This window comes from Crotalus tigris, unplaced genomic scaffold (genome assembly GCF_016545835.1).
Source record: "Crotalus tigris isolate CLP2741 ecotype Arizona unplaced genomic scaffold, ASM1654583v1 scf7180000023712.884563, whole genome shotgun sequence".
Classification (NCBI taxonomy): Eukaryota; Metazoa; Chordata; class Lepidosauria; order Squamata; family Viperidae; genus Crotalus; species Crotalus tigris.
The window spans coordinates 674,886-693,187 of record NW_024100134.1 but is presented as its reverse complement, the minus strand read 5'-3'; the positions used below and the strand labels follow the sequence as shown (position 1 = coordinate 693,187).

General features: G+C 42.9%; 1 protein-coding gene across 2 annotated transcripts in view; it reads right to left on the bottom strand.

Moving 5' to 3' along the window:
* The window catches only part of TBX4 (T-box transcription factor 4), an 80,920-nt gene that overhangs the window by 45,226 nt on the left and 17,392 nt on the right, over positions 1-18,302 (bottom strand). For both annotated transcript variants that reach the window (XM_039320849.1, XM_039320850.1), the window contains exons 2-3: positions 12,267-12,425; positions 7,737-7,831 (exon numbers count right to left, since the gene is read on the bottom strand). In XM_039320849.1, the coding sequence (XP_039176783.1) occupies positions 7,737-7,831; positions 12,267-12,422 (251 nt within the window). In that variant the 5' untranslated portion in view covers positions 12,423-12,425. The remainder of the gene's footprint in view (positions 1-7,736; positions 7,832-12,266; positions 12,426-18,302) is intronic.

Here is an 18,302-nt window from a genome sequence, read left to right as displayed (position 1 = left end):
TCTCTGCACGACTCCCCCCCCCCCCACACACTGAAAGCCACCCCAAAGATATTCGCTTATGGACACCAAGTCTCAGAAGGATTTTTTTTTTAGAGAGAGAGAGAGAGGGAGAGAGAGAGAGAGAGAGAGAGAGAGAGAGAGAGAGAGAGAGAGAGAGAGAGAGAGATGGGAAGGAGATGACAGAGGAAAATAATCTGGCTGATGGAAACTATTTGAGCAAGATCAAAGGGGTTTCGGTCCGTGTCCCTCCGTTCCCAGGGCATCGCACTCTTCCTACGCCAGCTTCGCTTATCATACCACGCCGCTCGGCTCTGACGTGTGATATACAAAACGGGGACAGGCCCTCTTTGAAGTGCAGGATTAGCCCGGGCCCGATCCTTACTCCAGAATAACAAACAATACAGGTTCAAGAGGAGTTCTCGTTGGCTAGTTCATTTGTCAGCCCCAAATTCATGCTCGGCACCCATCAGCACCCTTGAACTCATGGCCCGTGGACAGATCGAAGAGTTTTATCTGGTGGTGGAGCCCCAGCGGATAACGGGGATGGACCCGTGTCTAAATTTGGAGATAACTCTAGACGGGGAGGGAGAGGCAGAGACAGAGTGTACCATCTAGGATTTATTTAAACCACCCTCTTTCCCACTCTGGCTTTTCTTTAAAATCTTCTTTTTTTATCCCTTCCCGAGAATGGAATGGAATGGAATGGAATGGAATAGAATAGAATAGAATAGAATAGAAAATATGGAATAGAATAGAAAATATGGAATAGAATAGAATAGAATAGAATAGAATATGGAATGGAATGGAATGGAATGGAATGGAATGGAATGGAATGAAATGGAATGGAATGGAATGGAATAGAATAGAATAGAATAGAATAGAATAGAATAGAATAGAAGAATAGAATAGAATAGAATAGAATAGAATAGAATAGAAGAAAATATGGAATAGAATAGAAAATATAGGAATAGAATAATAGAATAGAATAGAATGGAATGGAAGAATGAATAGAATAATAGAAAGAATAGAATAGAGATGGAATAATAGATAAATATGAATAGAATAGAATAGAAAAATATGGAATAGAAATAGAATAGAATAGAATATAGAATAAATGGAATGAATAGAATAGAATAGAATAGAATAGAATAGAATATATGGAATGGAATGGAAATGGAATGGAATAGAATAGAATAAGAATGGAATGGAATAGAATAGAATAGAAATAGGAATAGAGTGGAATGGAAGGAATGGAATAGAATAGAATAGAATAGAATAGAATAGAATAGAATAGAATAGAATAGAATAGAATAGAATAGAATATGGATGGAATGGAATGAAATAGAATAGAATAGAATGGATGGAATGAATGGAATGGAAATAGAATAGAATAGAATAGAATAGAATAGAATAGAATAGAATAGAATAGAATAGAATAGAATAGAAATAGAAATAGAATAGAAAATATGGAATAGATAGAATGAAATAGGAATGGATGGAATGGAATGGAATGGAATGGAATAGAATAGAATAGAATAGAATAGAATAGAATAGAATAGAATAGAGAGTAGAATAGAATAGAATAGAAAATATGGAATAGAATAGAAAATATGGAATAGATAGAATAGAATATATATGAATGGAATGGAATGGAATGGAATGGAATAGAATAGAATAGAATAGAATAGAATAGAATAGAATAGAATAGAATAGAATAGAATAGAATAGAAAATGTGGAATGGAATGGAATGGAATAGAATAGAATAGAATAGAATAGAATAGAATAGAATAGAATAACAGAGTTGGAGGGGATGTTGGAGGTCATCTAGTCCAACCCCCTGTTCAAGCAGGAAACCCTATACCATTTCAGACAAATGGCTGTCCAGTCTCTTCTTAAAAACCTCCAGTGTTGGAGCATTCACTGCTTCTGGAGGCAGGTTGTTCCACTGATTAATTGTTCTGTCAGGAAATTTCTCCTTAGTTCCAGGTTGCTTCTCTCCTTGATTAGTTTCCATCTGTTGCTTCTTGTCCTGCTGGCTAAGTTACAGGTAGTCCTCGTCTTACGGCCACAATCAAACCCCAAACTTCCCTTGCTGCGCAAGACGGCTGTTAATTGAGTTTTGCCCCGTTTGATGACCTTCCTGGCCTCAGTTGCTAAAGGGAATCGTTGCAGTTGTTAAATTAGTCACACGGTTGTTAAGCGAATCGGGCTTCCCCATTGACTTTGCTTGTCAGAAGGTCACAAAAGGAGATTGCACGACCGCAGGAGACTGTAACCGTCACAATTATGAATCAGTTGCCCAGCATCTGAATTTCTGAACGCGTGACCCTGGGGCTGCTGCAACAGTCGTTAAGTGTGAAAAATGGTCAAAAGTTTCTTTTTTCAGTGCTGTCCTAATTTCGAATATTCACTACGCGAATGGCTGTAAATTGAGGACTACTTGTAGGCTGTTGGATTTAAAGACAATATTTTGCCTCTTCTAAACACTGGTTGACTTTTCTTAGCTTTCCAACCAGGCCTCTAAATTGAGCTGGTTACTTTCTGCCTGACAAAAAAAAAAAATCCTGTCTCCCCAGCCTTGAACACTCAAAGCATAACAAAGCTAAAATTAGATTTCCACTTAGCCAAAGGTAAATCTTCAAGAGGGCTTCGTAAATACTACACAAGTGGGGGCATGGTTAATGACACTGCTGAGTTTCATAAGCAATGTACAGGTACTATAGGCCTCAATTTGCCACCCCAATTGAGCCCAACATTTCTGTTGCTAAGCGAGGCAGTCGTTAAGTGACTTTCCCCCCATTTTACGACCTTCCTTGGCACAATTGTTAAATGACTCGCTGCAGTTATTAAGTTTAAAGCAGGGGTCTTCAAACTTGGCCCTTTTATGACTTGTGGACTTCAACTCCCAGAATTCCTCAGCCAGCCACGCATACCTGGTCCACAACTCATAAAAGGGCCAAGTTTGAAGACCCCGGTTTGTGAACTTCAACTCCCAGAATTCCTCAGCCAGGCACGCTGGCTGAGGAATTCTGGGAATTGAAGTCCACAAATCATAAAAGGGTCATAGTTCCCTCATGCTAGCTGAGGAATTCTGAGAGTTGAAGTCCACAAGTCATAAAACGGCCAAGTTTGAAGACCCCTGCTTGTGAATCTCAATTCCCAGAATTCCTCAGCCAGGCATGCTGGCTCAGGAATTCTGGGAGCTGAAGTCCACAAGTCATAAAAGGGTCATAGTTCCCTCATGCTGGCTGAGGAATTCTGGGAGTTGAAGTCCACAAGTCATAAAAGGGCCAAGTTTGAAGACCCCGGTTTGTGAACTTCAACTCCCAGAATTCCTCAGCCAGGCACGCTGGCTGAGGAATTCTGGGAGTTGAAGTCCACAAGTCATAAAAGGGCCAAGTTTGAAGACCCCTGCTTTAAAGTAACACAGCTGTTAAGTGAGTCTGGCTTCCCCGTTGACTTTGCTCGTCAGAAGGTCACAAAAAGGGGACCTGGTACCCTGCAACCGCCATAAATATGAGACGGTTGCCGAGTGTCTGAATTTTGATCACGTGACTACGGGGGATGCTGCGATGGTTGTGTGAAAAAATGGTCATAAGCCACTTTTTCCAATGCTATTGTAATGTTGAACAATCACTCCAGGTAAGTCAAGGAGAGCCTGTTATTGCCTCCATTAGACAAAACTGGCATTATCCAGGTTTGCAAAAGATGGGTTTCTAAGCAAACTGTCTACAAGCCTTCATTGATAAGCCATCTTTCGCCAGATTGCTTTAATCAGGGTTAGTCTTGCCAATGTGCAAAGTCATCCTAGCTTATTATCTTTATATCTGCTGGCTCAACCCCAATCCATGAAACAAACCCACGATGAAACCAGATTCTCGATTCAGTCACCAAAAGTCACACTGAAAGCAATCTGGCGCTTACAAATCCATCACAAACCATAATGACAAATAATAGCTTCTTGTCTAACTACCTTAAGCCAAAAGCAGATCAGAAGGTGGTTCAACGGGCAGGTAGTCCTCGACTTAATGACCACAACTGAACCCACAATTTTGATTGCTAAGCGAGGCAGTTGTTAAAAATGGAGTTTTGCCCCATTTTGTGATCTTTCTTGCCACAGCGGTGAAGTGAATCACTGCACTTGTTACATTAGTAACATGGTTGTTAAGTGATTCTGGCTTTCCCGTTGACTTTGCTTATCAGAAGCTCGCCAAAGGGGATCACGTGACCCTGGGACTCTGCAACTGTCATAAGTACATGCCAGTTGCCAAGCCTCTGAAATCTGATCACGTGATCACAAAGGTGCTGTAATGGTCGTAAGTGTGAACAAGAGTCATACGTCACTTTTTTCAGTGCCCTTGTAACTTCCAAAAGTCACTAAACCAGTGGTTCTCAACCTTTTTACTACTCAACTGGCGCAGCACCGTTTGCAGAATGGGACTTTTGGCGGGCTCAGCAGGGCAGAGAAAGCCTGGACAATTCCTATTGGCTTTTGAAAGCCAATAGAATTAGACTCTATTCAAGAGAGTCTATTCTATTGGCATTCAAAAGCCAATAGAATAAAAGGGAGTAGCACAGCTAAGGAAAAGGGGGAAAAAATGGCGGACTGCATTGTTTGGCGACCCCCGTGAAATGGTCGTTCGACCCCAAATGGGGTCCCGACCCAAAGGTTGAGAACCACTGCACTAAACGAATGTTTGTAAGTTGAAGACTACCTATAATGGACAAACCCTGATAAGTTGATATTTAATTATGGAACTTTGATTCTCTCCATCCGTTTGGTTTTAAGAGCTAAACAACAGGAAGAACTTGAAATACTAAAAAATTATGATCGCTATTGTTATTCCATGCTCTTTTTCACACATTAACCAGTTCTTTCAATCCTAGAATCATTTAAAGGTCTGCAAAAAAACCTGGAGCTTCGGAGCCTTAACCCACTGCCTGTTTCCCAAATAAATAAATAAAAAATTCCCAAAAAGCTACTCTGCGTGCCAAGATAAAGTCATAATAAAATCCTGGAACTCAAAAAGTGTGTAGATTTATGCTTGGAAACATTCTCCGTCTTGTATACTGGGTCTCTTCTGTCTTTTATCCGCCAAAGAGTCACCTCGTTTTATGCAAAGTTCAGGGAACTTGGTTAATATAAACTCCTTTTTTCCCCAGAATCTTTTGATGATCTTAATATGAAATAATCTCTCTGGTTCCCCCCCCCCGCCCTCCTCCTGTAACTAAAACAGCCAAACATCGGAAAGATAGTGAGAGCATTTTAAAGATGTTTCCACTTTATAAATCACACATTCTTGGCAAACTTGCCTATTGTACCAAGTTCTGATTTTTTATATATATCCCTGGGTCTAAAAGGGAGTTAAGACTCAGTAAGTAACATCTATTACTAAGAGGTTAGTAATAAATCCTGGCTAATTTATAGACCTGCTTGTGCAAACAGCAGATGAGAATAGCATGCTTCTGCTGTTATTCTCTTACTCTGCTTTGAAAGTGATGCTTAAGCTGGCCAATGGTGACTGGAGGTTTTTTATGTGTTTTTTTTTTAATGTATAAGGCAACCTCACTTTGATCCGTGCCACTATCTTTTAAACCAGCCAAGCTGGGTCTTCTTCAACCCTTCCCAAGAAGGCTCCTTATTTCCTGCCTTATCTTCCTGATGAATTTCCATCACTTGTTTTGCCTTCTTCGCTTGGCAATCTGCAAAGTGTTGTCATCCTGGATGAGCCAGGAACCTTTTTTGGAGATGAAAGGGAAAAGGGAAGTGTGAGCCAGTTTGGTCTCCTGGCTAGAAACCAGGAGATGGTGAGTTCTAGTTCCAGCTTAGGAAATGAAAAAAACCAGCTGGGTGACTTTGGGCCAATCACCAGGAGACTGTGAGTTCTTAGGTATGAAAGCCACTGGGTGACTTTGGGCAAGTCACCAGGAGACTGTGAGTTCTAATCCCGCTTTAGGCATGAAAGCCAGTTGGATGACTTTGGGCCAATCACCAGGAGACGGTGAGTTCTAGTGGCGTCTTAGGCATGAAAGCCAGTTGGATGACTTTGGGCCAATCACCAGGAGACTGTGAGTTCTAGTGGCGTCTTAGGTATGAAAGCCACTGGGTGACTTTGGGCAAATCACCAGGAGACTGTGAGTTCTGATCCCGCTTTAGGCATGAAAGCCAGTTGGATGACTTTGGGCCAATCACCAGGAGACGGTGAGTTCTAGTGGCGTCTTAGGCATGAAAGCTGTTGGGTGACTTTGGGCCAATCACCAGGAGACTGTGAGTTCTAGTCTGGCCTTAGGTATGAAAGCCAGCAGGATGGCTTTGGGCTAATCACCAGGAGATGGTGAGTTCTAGTCCTACCTGAGACATGAAAGTCGCTGGGTGAATTTGAGCCAATCACCAGGCGTCTGTGAGTTCTAATCCCGCCTTAGGCATGAAAGCCAGCTGGATCTTAGGCATGAAAGTTGCTGGGTTACTTTGAGCCAATCTCAGCCCAACTTACCTCACAGGGTTGTTGTGAGGAAATTAGGAAGAGGAAGGAGCATTAGATATTTATGCCATCTTGAATTATTTATAAAAATAATAAATCAGAATTTAAAAAAAATAAAAAATCCAAAACAGGATTTTTTTCTCAGGATCAACGTAAGGAGCAGAGACACCAAAGCTTGGGCTTGCAACGGTAATTAACTTGGAAAATGTGGATGCTGGAACTATCTGGAAACCTTGGCCAGGTATGATGGTAGAATAATTAACGCAAAGAACTGTAACAGTCTCACCATCACGAATTGGTGGGAAGCAGTTTCTCCCTCTACCTTTGGGAAATATAGGCAGTCCTCGACTTACGACCACAATTGAGCAAGAAATTCCCATTGCTAAGTGAGGCAGGTTAAGTTTCGCCCCATTTTATGACCTTTCTTGCCACGGTTTGTAAGCAAATCATTGCGCTTGTTAAGTTAGTAATGTGGCTGTTAAGTCAACCTGGGTTCCCCAAAGTCGCGAAAGTTGATCACATGACTCCGGGACACGGCAACCATCATAAGACTGAGCCGGTTGTCAGGCGTCTGGATCTGGATCATGTGACCACGGGGACGTTGCAATGATGTTAAGGGGGGAAAATGATCATAAGTCACTTTTTTTCCACTGTTGTTGTCACTTTGAAGGATCACTTAATGAATGCATTGTAAGTCGAGAATTACCCGGATTTTCAACTAGGAAAAGTAGAATGACGATTCGATTGATCCCAGCTTTCTTCCAAGGAATTCAGAAAAGGAGCTAGCCCAGGGGTAGGCAACCTTGGCTCTTTTATGACTCGTGGACTTCAACTCCCAGAATTCCTGAGCCGGCATGGCTCAGCATGGAAACCTCTCCCTTTCCCCTCAGCATGGCTGGCCCAGGAATTCTGGGAGTTGAAGTCCACGAGTCATAAAAGAGCCAAGGTTGCCTACCTCTGGCCTAGGCCTAGGCTGCTTTTTGACTCGTGGACTTCAACTCCCAGAATTCCAGAGCCAGCATGGCTCAGCATGTTAACCTCTCCATTTCTCCTCAGCATGGCTGGCTCAGGAATTCTGGGAGTTGAAGTCCACGAGTCATAAAAGAGCCGAGGTTGCCTACCCCTGAGCTAGGCTGTCCCTTTGCACCCTGACCACAACCCTGTAAAGTAGGCTCGTCAGCAACAAAACATGCTAAATAAAAACTTGAAATAGATGTAGACATTGAAACCGATTGTTGCAAAAGCAGGCTTACCTCCCGGCTTTAGTTATAATCATCTCGGTCCCAGCTTCGTGAAATTTCTTCCATAGCTCTTTTTCGTGCAAATACACCTTGATATTCTCAATGGTCTTCCAAATACACCGAGAAAGAACAAAAATTAAAAAGTGAGATAAGATGCCGGAATGCGGAAGGAGACAGTTAGCGCCTCTTCTCTAATAGAAGAGCGAGGAGTCCTCATTGGCCTGGGCAGAAACAAAGTTCTACAGATCGTCCTCCACTTACAACAATTTGTTTAGTGACAGTTTCACACTTCACAGCCATTGCAGCATCTCCATGGTCACGTGATCAAAATTCAGAGGCTTGGCAACTGACATGTACTTATGACGGTTGCAGCGTTCCGGGATCACATGATCTCCTTTTGCGATCTTCTGACAAGCCAAGTCAAAGGGGAAGTCAGATTCACTTCACAACTGTGTTCCTAACTTAAGAACTGCGGTGATTCCATGTGGCTGACTTAACAGCTGCAGTGATCCACTTAGCAACCGTGGCAGTAAAGGTTGTAAAATGAGGCGAAACAACCACCGTTCTTAGCAACTGAAATTTTGGGCCCAGTTGCCCACTTTAAGATTTGTGGACTTCAACTCCCAGAATTCCCCAGCCCGCATGGCTGGCTGGGGAATTCTGGGAGTTGAAGTCCACAGTCTTAAAGTGGCCAAGGTTGGACACCCCTGCTTTAGACCATAGCCTTTGCTGATCTTTTTGCAGCCCAGACTTCTTTTTCTCAAAACATGCTCCCTCATTCACTGATATTCCAAAAAGAGCATATAGTTGTAGCTATAAACTCTACCCTTTTGATTCTGACCCCACTTACTTCCAAAATAAGTTAGCAGGTTTTTGGCAGACTCTACCCTACATTTTTCTCCCTGCATTATAGGGATTGGGATCAAAATTTCCATTGTTAAACAAGGCAGTGATGAAGTGAATCAGGCCCGAATTTATGACCTTTTGGGGGGGCACAGTTGTTCAGCGAATCAGTGCCGTTCTTAAGTGAATCGATGGTCATTAAATGAATCCAGCTTCCCCAATCGGCTTTGCCGGTCTGAAGTCATCTGGGAAGGTGGCAAAGGATTTATCACATGATCCCGGGATGCTGCAATTGTAACTATATGCAGGTTGCCAACCAACCAAATTTTGATCACGTAACTGTGAGGACGCTGCAATGGTCTTGAGTGTGAGGACTGGTTGTAAGTCACTTTTTCCAGTGCCAATTGTGACTTTGAATGGTCGTTAAACAAATGGTTGTTTGTTGAGGACCCTGGGGATTGGGATAATTTAATCTTCAAAGCTGAGTTTGGATCCTCCATTTTAAGTGGAAAGAATAGAATAGAATAGAATAGAATAGAATAGAAGAGAAGAGAAGAGAAGAGAAGAGAAGAGAAGAGAAGAGAAGAGAAGAGAAGAGAAGAAAGAGAAGAGAACAGAATAGGACTAGACTAGACTAGACCAGACCAGACCAGACCAGACTAGACTAGACTAGAACAGACTAGACTAGACTAGACTAGAATAGAATAGAGCTGGAAGGGACCTTGGAGGTCTTCTAGTCCAGCCCCCTGCTGAAGCAGGAGAACCTATACCATCTCAGACAGGTGGTTGTCTAGTCTCTCCTTAAAAACCTCCAGTGATGGAGCAGCCACGATTTCTGGAGGCAAGCTGTTCCACTGGTTGATTGTCCTCACTGTCAGGAAGTTTCTCCTTAATTCCAGGTTGCTTCTCTCTTTGATCAGTTTCCAACCATTGTTTCTCATCCTTCCCTCTGGTTCTCTGGTGAACAACCTGAGCCCCTCTTCTTTGTGGCAGCCCCTCAGATACTGGAAGATGCTATCATGTCTCCCCTATTTCTTCTTTTCTTTAGACTGGCCAGACCCAAGTTCCGCAGCCGTTCTTCGTACGTTTTGGTCTCCAGGCCTTTGATCATCTTAGTTGCAGGATCAAAATATGTGATATTTTGATGTTTTCACTTCTGCTGAGGCAGACAAGCTGATCTTTTCCTGGAATTATTCCTGAAGCCTCAGAAGCGATCTATCCCAATGAAGACAAGGCTTAGGAGTGACATGATAAGCCATCTTCCAATATTTGAGGGTTTGTCAGAGAGAAGATGGGAGGGTCAACCTGTTCTCCAAAGCCCTTGAGGGCAGGATGAGAAGTAAAGGATGGAATCTTATCAAAGAGAGATCAAATCTAGAGTTAAGGAGAAATTTCTTGACAGAACTGTGGAATCAGTGGAACAGCTTAATGTCTATGGAGATTCTCCATCATCCAGATCATGGTTGTCTTGTAAGGTCACTGGCACTTAACGTAAATTTGAGATGCCATTAAAAGTCTAATCAGGCAACTCAAACAGAGGTGTCTTGGGGAAACAGTGCTTTAATTGATCAAGTAAAACAGCTGTGTGGCAAAGAGTCTGGAATGGTGGCAGAGTTACATCCAGAGGTGCCACACTTTAGAAAGTTAGTAGCATTGCTTTATAAACTTTGTTAGCCAATCAAAAGCAGACAACAGAGCCATTAGATTATAAGGAAGGCATCAATCCTAGCTGGTCCAGCACAATTCCTATATACTCCCTTATTCCCTCCTTCAGTACATCCCATCCATGTACATGTTTCCCACACTTGCATGAAATTTATCCCTGACACAAACGCTGATTACAGAAGCGAGATAGCAATAGTTAGCCTAAACAATTTCTTTTTGTTGCAGTTACAGGACCCTTCAATCCCAAAGATGCTTTTTCAGGAGGCAATTGGACTTTCTTGTTTTTCCTTTGAAGACGTTTCGCTTCTCATCCAAGAAGCTTCTTCAGCTCTGACTGGAGGGTGGGGAACGGAAGGATTTATACTCCTTGCAGACAGCCGGTCATTTGCCTTCTTTTTTTATCTCAAACTGAAGTGCAAATTGTTCCTATAGACTGCAATGTTTTTTGGAAATCCTTTCATACTCCTGCACACACATTTGCACCACTCAGGTGATCCTGAGGACACAGGTAAACCTCCAGGTGGCCTCAAGGACTGTCTAAAACAGTGGTTCTCAACCTTTCTAATGCCGTGACCCCATAATACAGTTCCCCATGTTGTGATGACCCCCAACCACTTATACATCACCGGGTGCCAGGGGCGTGGCCAAAGAAAAGTGGGAAAAAATGACGGACAGCCTTGTTTGGCGACCCCCATGAAATGGTCGTTTGACCCCAAATGGAGTCCTGACCCACAGGTTGAGAACCACTGGTCTAAAAGAAGGCAAATGACCAGCTGTCTGCAAGGAGTATAAATCCTCCCATTCCCCACCATCCAGCCAGAGCTGAAGAAGCTTCTTGGATGAGAAGCAAAACGTCTTCAAAGACAAACAAGAAAGTCCAGTTGACTCTTGAAAAGGCACCTTCGGGAGTGGAACAGCTTGCCTCCTGGAGTTTTGGGTGCTCCATAGCTGGAGTCCAAAAGGCAACTGGACTTTCTTTGTTTGGCTTGAAGATGTTTTGTTTCTTCCATTCTCCACCATTCAGCCAGAACAAAAGAAGCTTCTCGGATGAGAAGCAAAACATTTTCAAGGAAATGAAAGTGAAGTCCTCCAAGGTCCCTTCTAGCCCTATGATTCTATGATTATAGAGTTTCAAATAGACAGAAACACGCCATCAGTTGTAACTTGATCATTTTTATTGGCGTTTGTCACCAATTCAACTATGGAACTGTGGAACATAGAAATTACTTTGTCTACGACAGGGGTCTTCAAATTCGGCCCTTTTATGAGTCATGGACTTCAGCTCCCAGAATTCCTCAGCAGTGCCTGGCTGATGAATTCTGGGAGTTGAAGTCCATGAGTCATAAAAGGGCCGAGTTTGAAGACCCCTGGTCTACAAGCAGGAACTTGACCACCAGACCAAAGCCATCTCCCAGCCACCAAAGTTTTTCCTCAGAAAATGTCTCCTCCGGGAGATCTGGTGATTGACCAAGTAATTTCCCAGCAAATGAATTAGATCTTATTTGCAATTTTAACACTGCTTCTCCCCATTTCTGGATTCTGAAGTACTAGGTCAGTCCGGTGGCCAAGTTTCACAAACTTGGCGACTTTAAGACATGTGGACTTCAACTCCCAGAGTTCCCCAGCCAGAAACTTTAACATGTGTAGACTCCAACTTCCAAAATTTTTGCTGGGGAATTCTCGGAGTTGAAATCCAGATGTCTTAAAGTTGCCAGGTTTGAGAAACACTGGCCTGGTGTAGTCTTCTAGTGTGATGGCTGGCTACGGAATTCTGGGAGTTAAAGTCCACACATCTTAAAGTTGCCAGGTTTGAGAAACACAGGCCTAGTGTGGCCTTCTAGCTTGAGGGCTGGCTAGAGAATTCTGGGAGTTGAAGTCCATACATCTTAAAGTTGCCAGGTTTGAGAAACACAGCCTAGCGTGGCCTTCTAGCTTGAGGGCTGGCTAGAGAATTCTGGGAGTTGAAGTCCACATTCTTTAAAGTTGCCAAGCTTGAGATATATCTGAAAACTGTTTCATGTGCTAAATGCTTACCTGTTCCGCATCTGGGACCTGAGGACTGTTCAGGGGTGTGCTGCTGACTCCTGCGACCCCAAGTACTGGAGACCCTCCCGTGGTTTCAGCATGGGCAGGGCCCTGAGGCACCACAAACCCATCCTCCACGTCCGACAAGCTTTTCTCCTGGAGCATCTCCTGAAAGTGAGCAAGCCAACAGAAATTAACCGGTTTGCTGTAGGCCAGGTTCCTCCCAGGAAAAAGAGATTCTACAGAATTGGGGTTTCCTTGCCTCCAAAGTGAAGTCAGTCAACCTTTTGCCCTCGATCACTTTCCTTTTTTTTGCAAGGGCAGACCCCCCCCCCGAAATCTGGACACAGATTTCATCAACAAAGATTTAGTATTTACAGTAAATTGCTGTGTTCCCTCACCCACCCCCAGAATGGCTAAGACAGGCTCCAAAAAGCTAAGCTGGTGGCTGTACCTGTGAGATTTCAGCCTTCCTCTCTTACTCTGCAATGCAATGGGAGGGAGAGGCGGGGCTTCCACAAAACAGGTGTAGCAGTCCTTAACTTACAACCATTTGTTTAGCAACCGTTCGAAGTTACAATGGCACTGGTAAAAGTGACTTACGACCACTCCATCCCCAGGGTCACAGGATCAAACTCCAGGTGGTTGGCAACCAACCTGCCTTTTGCCTGCCTGATCTCCATTTGCAACCTTCCCAGGGAGATTCCGACATGCAAAGTCAAGGGGGGGGGGGAAGATGGATTCAATTAACAATGATTCGCTTAACAACCATGTGATTCACTTAACGGCCACATGATTCATTTAACAGTTGCAGTAATTCAATGAACAACTTAATAACTGCAGGGATTCACTTAACAACCATATGATTTATTTAGCCACATGATTCATTTAACAACTGAAGTGATTCAATTAACAACCATCAGATTCACTTAACTAATGTGATTCACTTGACAGCCATAGGATTTATTTAACAACTGCAGGGATTCATTTAACAACCACGTGATTCACTTAACAGCCACATGATTAACAAATGCAATGATTCGCTTAACAACCACGTGATTCGCTTAACAGTCACATGATTCACTTAACAACTGCAGTCATTCGATTAACAACCATCTGATTCACTTAACTAATGTGATTCACTTAACAGCCACGATTCATTTCACAAATGCAGAGATTTGCTTAACAATCGTGATTCACTTAACAACTGAAGTGATTCACTTAACAACCATGTGATTCGCTTAACAGCTGCAATGAGTCAATTAACAAGTATGTGATTCCCTTAACTAATGTGATTCACTTAACAGCCACATGATTCATTTAACAACTGCAATGATTCACTTAACAACCACACGATTCTGGTACTAATTACGGTCATAAGCTAAGGACTATCTGCACACATCCACCATCTTCACTCCTTTGAACCTTCCTATGAATAATCCCAGTGGTCTCCAACCTTTGAGGCCTGGGGGTCTGGCTGGTGGGTGGAGAGGGGAACTGGGCCACACTAGCAGTGGGCTGGCGCTTGCTCGCACACAGCCCTTCCATGAGTGACAGGCCAGCGCTCGTGCATGTGAGTGCCCGCCAGCCCGCTGCTCATGGATGTTGACCTGCACATGTGCATGCTCCAGCTAGCCACAGTAGTGAGGTTGGGGACCCCTGAATTATCCTATTGTTTGCCATCTTAACTTTGGTTGCCCATGTTTTGATGGACAGGGAAGTTCTCTCCATCCATGGAAGATACTCATGTCAATCTCAATGCTGCTAACATCATATGGAGATGTGCAGCCATTTTCCTTCTTATGTTTTACTCTTAGAATTAGATGATACTGGGGGGGGAGGAATGTGCATGGGAGTTAGTTAGACATAACAATATTAGAACAGTGTGAGAATCAAGGTTGTTTGAAATAAGAGATGATAAGAAATGGCGGGTTGGAGAACTGGAGGGAAGCCTGCATTTCAAACTAATTGGAGAATGTGATTTATGACAGTTAATTAGAAGAGGGAATTGTGTTTTGATACTATGTGCTCAGGGAAGGGGAATTCAGATTTTGGCTTTGCCTATGTACATGCTGATGCTATGCTACTCGAATAAAGATTATTTAAGATAAACAATGCCTGGAAGTTCTTTGAAGAGTTTCATCTGTCAGAACCATGACAGTCAATTTCCCAGGGTTTCCCTTTTGGAAATAAAGGAAGGAAGTGAATTAAAATCTGAGCCCACCAAAAAGAATTCTTGGCTCACAACCCAATTGTACCACAGTCCTTGACTTACAGCCATCCCCTGAGTGATCCTTCAAACAGCCCTGAAATAAAGTGACTTATGACGGTTTTTCACGCTTAACAACCGTTGCAGCCTCTCCATCGTCATGCGATCAAAATTCAGATGCTTGGCAACCGACTCGTACTTGTGACAGTTGCAGTGTCCCGGGGGTCATGTGAAAGTCACCTTTTGTGACTTTATGACAAGCAAAGTCAGTGGGGAAGTCAGCTGCATTTGACAACTGTGCAACTAACTTAGCAACCGCATGATTCGCTTAGCAATTGTGGCAAGAAAGGTGATAAAATGGGGCAAAGCTCTCTTAATGATTGTCTTGCTTAGCAAGGGAAATTTGGGGCTCGGTTCAAAATCACCTGTAGTCAAGGGAAGAACAAAACTCTAATTTCTCTTGGCAGAATAGCAAAACCAGCAGAGCCTCTTACCGAAAGCGTAACTGGATGGGGTAGACATTTTGTATGATTTGGAGACCATTTTATTGGGAGGGGAAAACCACACCTTGTCACAGTGTATTTACAGGTAGTGGCAAGGTAGCAATAGCACATAGGCTTATATACCACTTCACAGTGCTTTACAGCCCTCACTAAGGAATTTACAGAGTCAGTATATTTCCCCCAACAATCTGGGTTCTTATTTTACCAATCTCGGAAGGAGGGAAGGCTGAGTCAGCCTTGAGCTGGCCAGGATCGAACTGCTGACAGCGAGTAGTGAGTTAGCCTGCAATACTGCATCCTAACCACTGCGCCACCAGGGTAAGAATAGAATAGAATAGAATAGAATAGAATAGAATAGAATAGAATAGAATAGAATAGAATAGAATATATGGAATAGAATAGAATAGAATAGAATAGAATAGAATAGAATAGAATAGAATAGAATAGAATAGAATAGAATAGAATAGAATAGAATGGAATGGAATAGAAAATATGGAATGGAATGGAATAGAATAGAAAATATGGAATGGAATAGAATGGAATGGAATGGAATAGAACAGAACAGAACAGAACGGGACGGGATGGGACGGGGTGGGATGGGATAGAATAACACTTACAGTATGTACCTCTTCACAGTGCTTCACAGCCCTCTCTTAGCAGTTTACAGGATCAGCATATTTGCCCCCAACAATCTGGGTCCTCATTTTACTGACTTCAGAAGGCGAAAGGCTGAGTCAACCTTGAGCAGGTCAGGATCGAACTCCTGGCAGTGGGAAGAGTTAGTCTGCAATATTGCATCCTAACCACTGCACCACCATGGCAAGAATAGAACAGAACAGAACGGAACGAAATGGAACAGAATGAAATAATATGAATAGAATAGAATAGAATAGAATAGAATAGAATAGAATAGAATAGAATAGAATAGAATAGAATAGAATAGAATAGCACTTATATACCATTTCACAGTGCTTTATAGCCCTCTCTAAGCGGTTTACAGAGTCAGCATTTTGCCCCCAACAATCTCGGTCCTCATTTTACCGATTTCAGAAGGATGGAAGGCTGAGTCAACCTTCAGCCGGTCAGGATCGAACTCCTGGCAGTGGGCAGAGTCAGCCTGCAATACCACATTCTAACCACTGCGCCACCATAGTAGTAACAACCGTGGCCAGAAAAAGTTGTAAAATGGGGCAAAACTCACTTAACAACTGCCTTGCTTAACAGGAAAATTTCTGGGCTCCCTTGTGGTGATAAATCAAGGACTCTCTACTCCAAAGCACATTGCTCCAAGGTGGAAGAAGGGGCCTTCCTGTCTTTTTTAATCACCCTCGCCGGGGATATAAAACATAGTAGGCTTGACCACCCAGCGGTCTCCTTTTTTCTTATTTATTTATTTGGTTCCAAAAGCGGCAGCCCACCCACTCACCCAGATGAACTCATGGAAGCAGCACTCCATAAAAACAAGCTGGACTAAGCAGCCAAGCCAAATAAAACAGCGAGAGAGAGAACAATTTTTAAACAAATCGTAACACAGGAAGAATAACCAGCAGCAACATTGGTGGAGGTGGAGGCAAAGCCGCAAATAGGACCGTAAAAAGCCAGCTCTCAAATGATAAAGGCGGGATAGAAATAAAAACATCAAAAATGCAAACGGCAGCCCGGCCTGCAAGAGAAGCTGATATCCATGCCAAGGTGCCACCGTAAAGAAGGCCCCGAGACGGTGGGTTTCAATTTTTCTCAGGGCTTTGGGACACCGTGTAATCTGATCCAAGGCCTGGAGACTAAAAGATACAAAGAACGGTTGCGGGACTTGGGTTTGGCTAGTCTAAAGAAAAGAAGAAATAGGGGAGACATGATAGCGGTATTCCAGTATCTGAGGGCTGCCACAAAGAAGAAGGGGTCACGTTATTCTCCAAAGCACCAGAGGGCAGGATGAGAAACAATAGTTGGAAACTGATCAAAGAGAGAAGCAACCTGGAATTAAGGAGAAACTTCCTGACAGTGAGGACAATCAACCAGTGGAACAGCTTGCCTCCAGAAATCGTGGGCGCTCCATCACTGGAGGTTTTTAAGAAGAGACTAGACAACCACCTGTCTTAGACGGTATAGGTTCTCCTGCTTCAGCAGGGGGATGGACTAGATGACCTCCAAGGTTCCTTCCAGCTCTATTCCATGCCATGCCATGCCATGCCATGCCATTCTATTCTATTAATTAGAAAAGAAGCTTCATATTGATGTGTTGTTACTTGTAGAAATACTACAAAAATGCCTATATTCAATTGTTATCTACTAAAATTATTAAGAAATGGACTAATTTAAGGTTGATAAAAGAGAATATTATTAGAAGAAAAGAAAATCAAGGGAAGCTACTACGTGGAGTATGGAATTATAGAAATGAATAGTTATTGTTTGTAAATCTAAACCCAGACAACACGCTGTTTATCAAACATTAATGGAGATTATGTTTTTTAAAAAATAGTAAAATATATTAAAGATTCCCCCCATTAGAAGTCAATTTGCAGCTTCTCCTTCACCTTGGCCAACTGTTCAAAGTCATAACACGCCTGATTATAAACGACTTACGACCCTAATTCCTTGGAATTCCGATGGTTACAGCATCCCCATGCTCAGGTGATCTAGTAAACACCTACAAATAGTCCTCGACTTACGACGACAACTGAGGCCCAAAATTTCTGTTGTTAAGCGAGATATTTGTTAAGTGAGTTTTGCTCCGTTTTTCCCACCTTTCCTGCCGCCATTGCTAAGGGAATCACTACAGTGGATAAGTTGGTTACCCAGTTGTGATGTGAATCCGGCTTCCCCTTTGACTTTGCTTATCAGACGGTCACAAAAGGGGATCAACGTGACCCCAGGACACTGCAATGGTCATAAGTGTGAACCAGTTGCCAAACGCCTGACTTCTGATCACGTGATCATGGGGATGCTGCAAAGGTGGTAACTGTGAAAACTAGTCATAAGTCACTTTTTTCAGTGCCGTTGTAAGGTTGAACGGTCACTAAATGAGCCGTTGTAAGTAGAGGACTAACTCGACTTACAACAAACCAGTGCTTACCCTGGGAAAGTGAACGGGTAAACTCTATCCTATCACCTTATTTCTTAAAACTCTCCTTTGGTAGCTTTGCCGACTGATGACGTTACTATAGTTTGATGTACGGGAATTACAAGCTTCTCTCCAATAACAGGAGAACATTGGAAACACTGGAAACACATACACATACAGCCTCCCAGTGAAAAACAACAACAATCCAACCAACTTTTTGCTTTTCAGGGGATCTTGTCCCATCTTATCCATGAAAGCCAGCTGGGTGACTT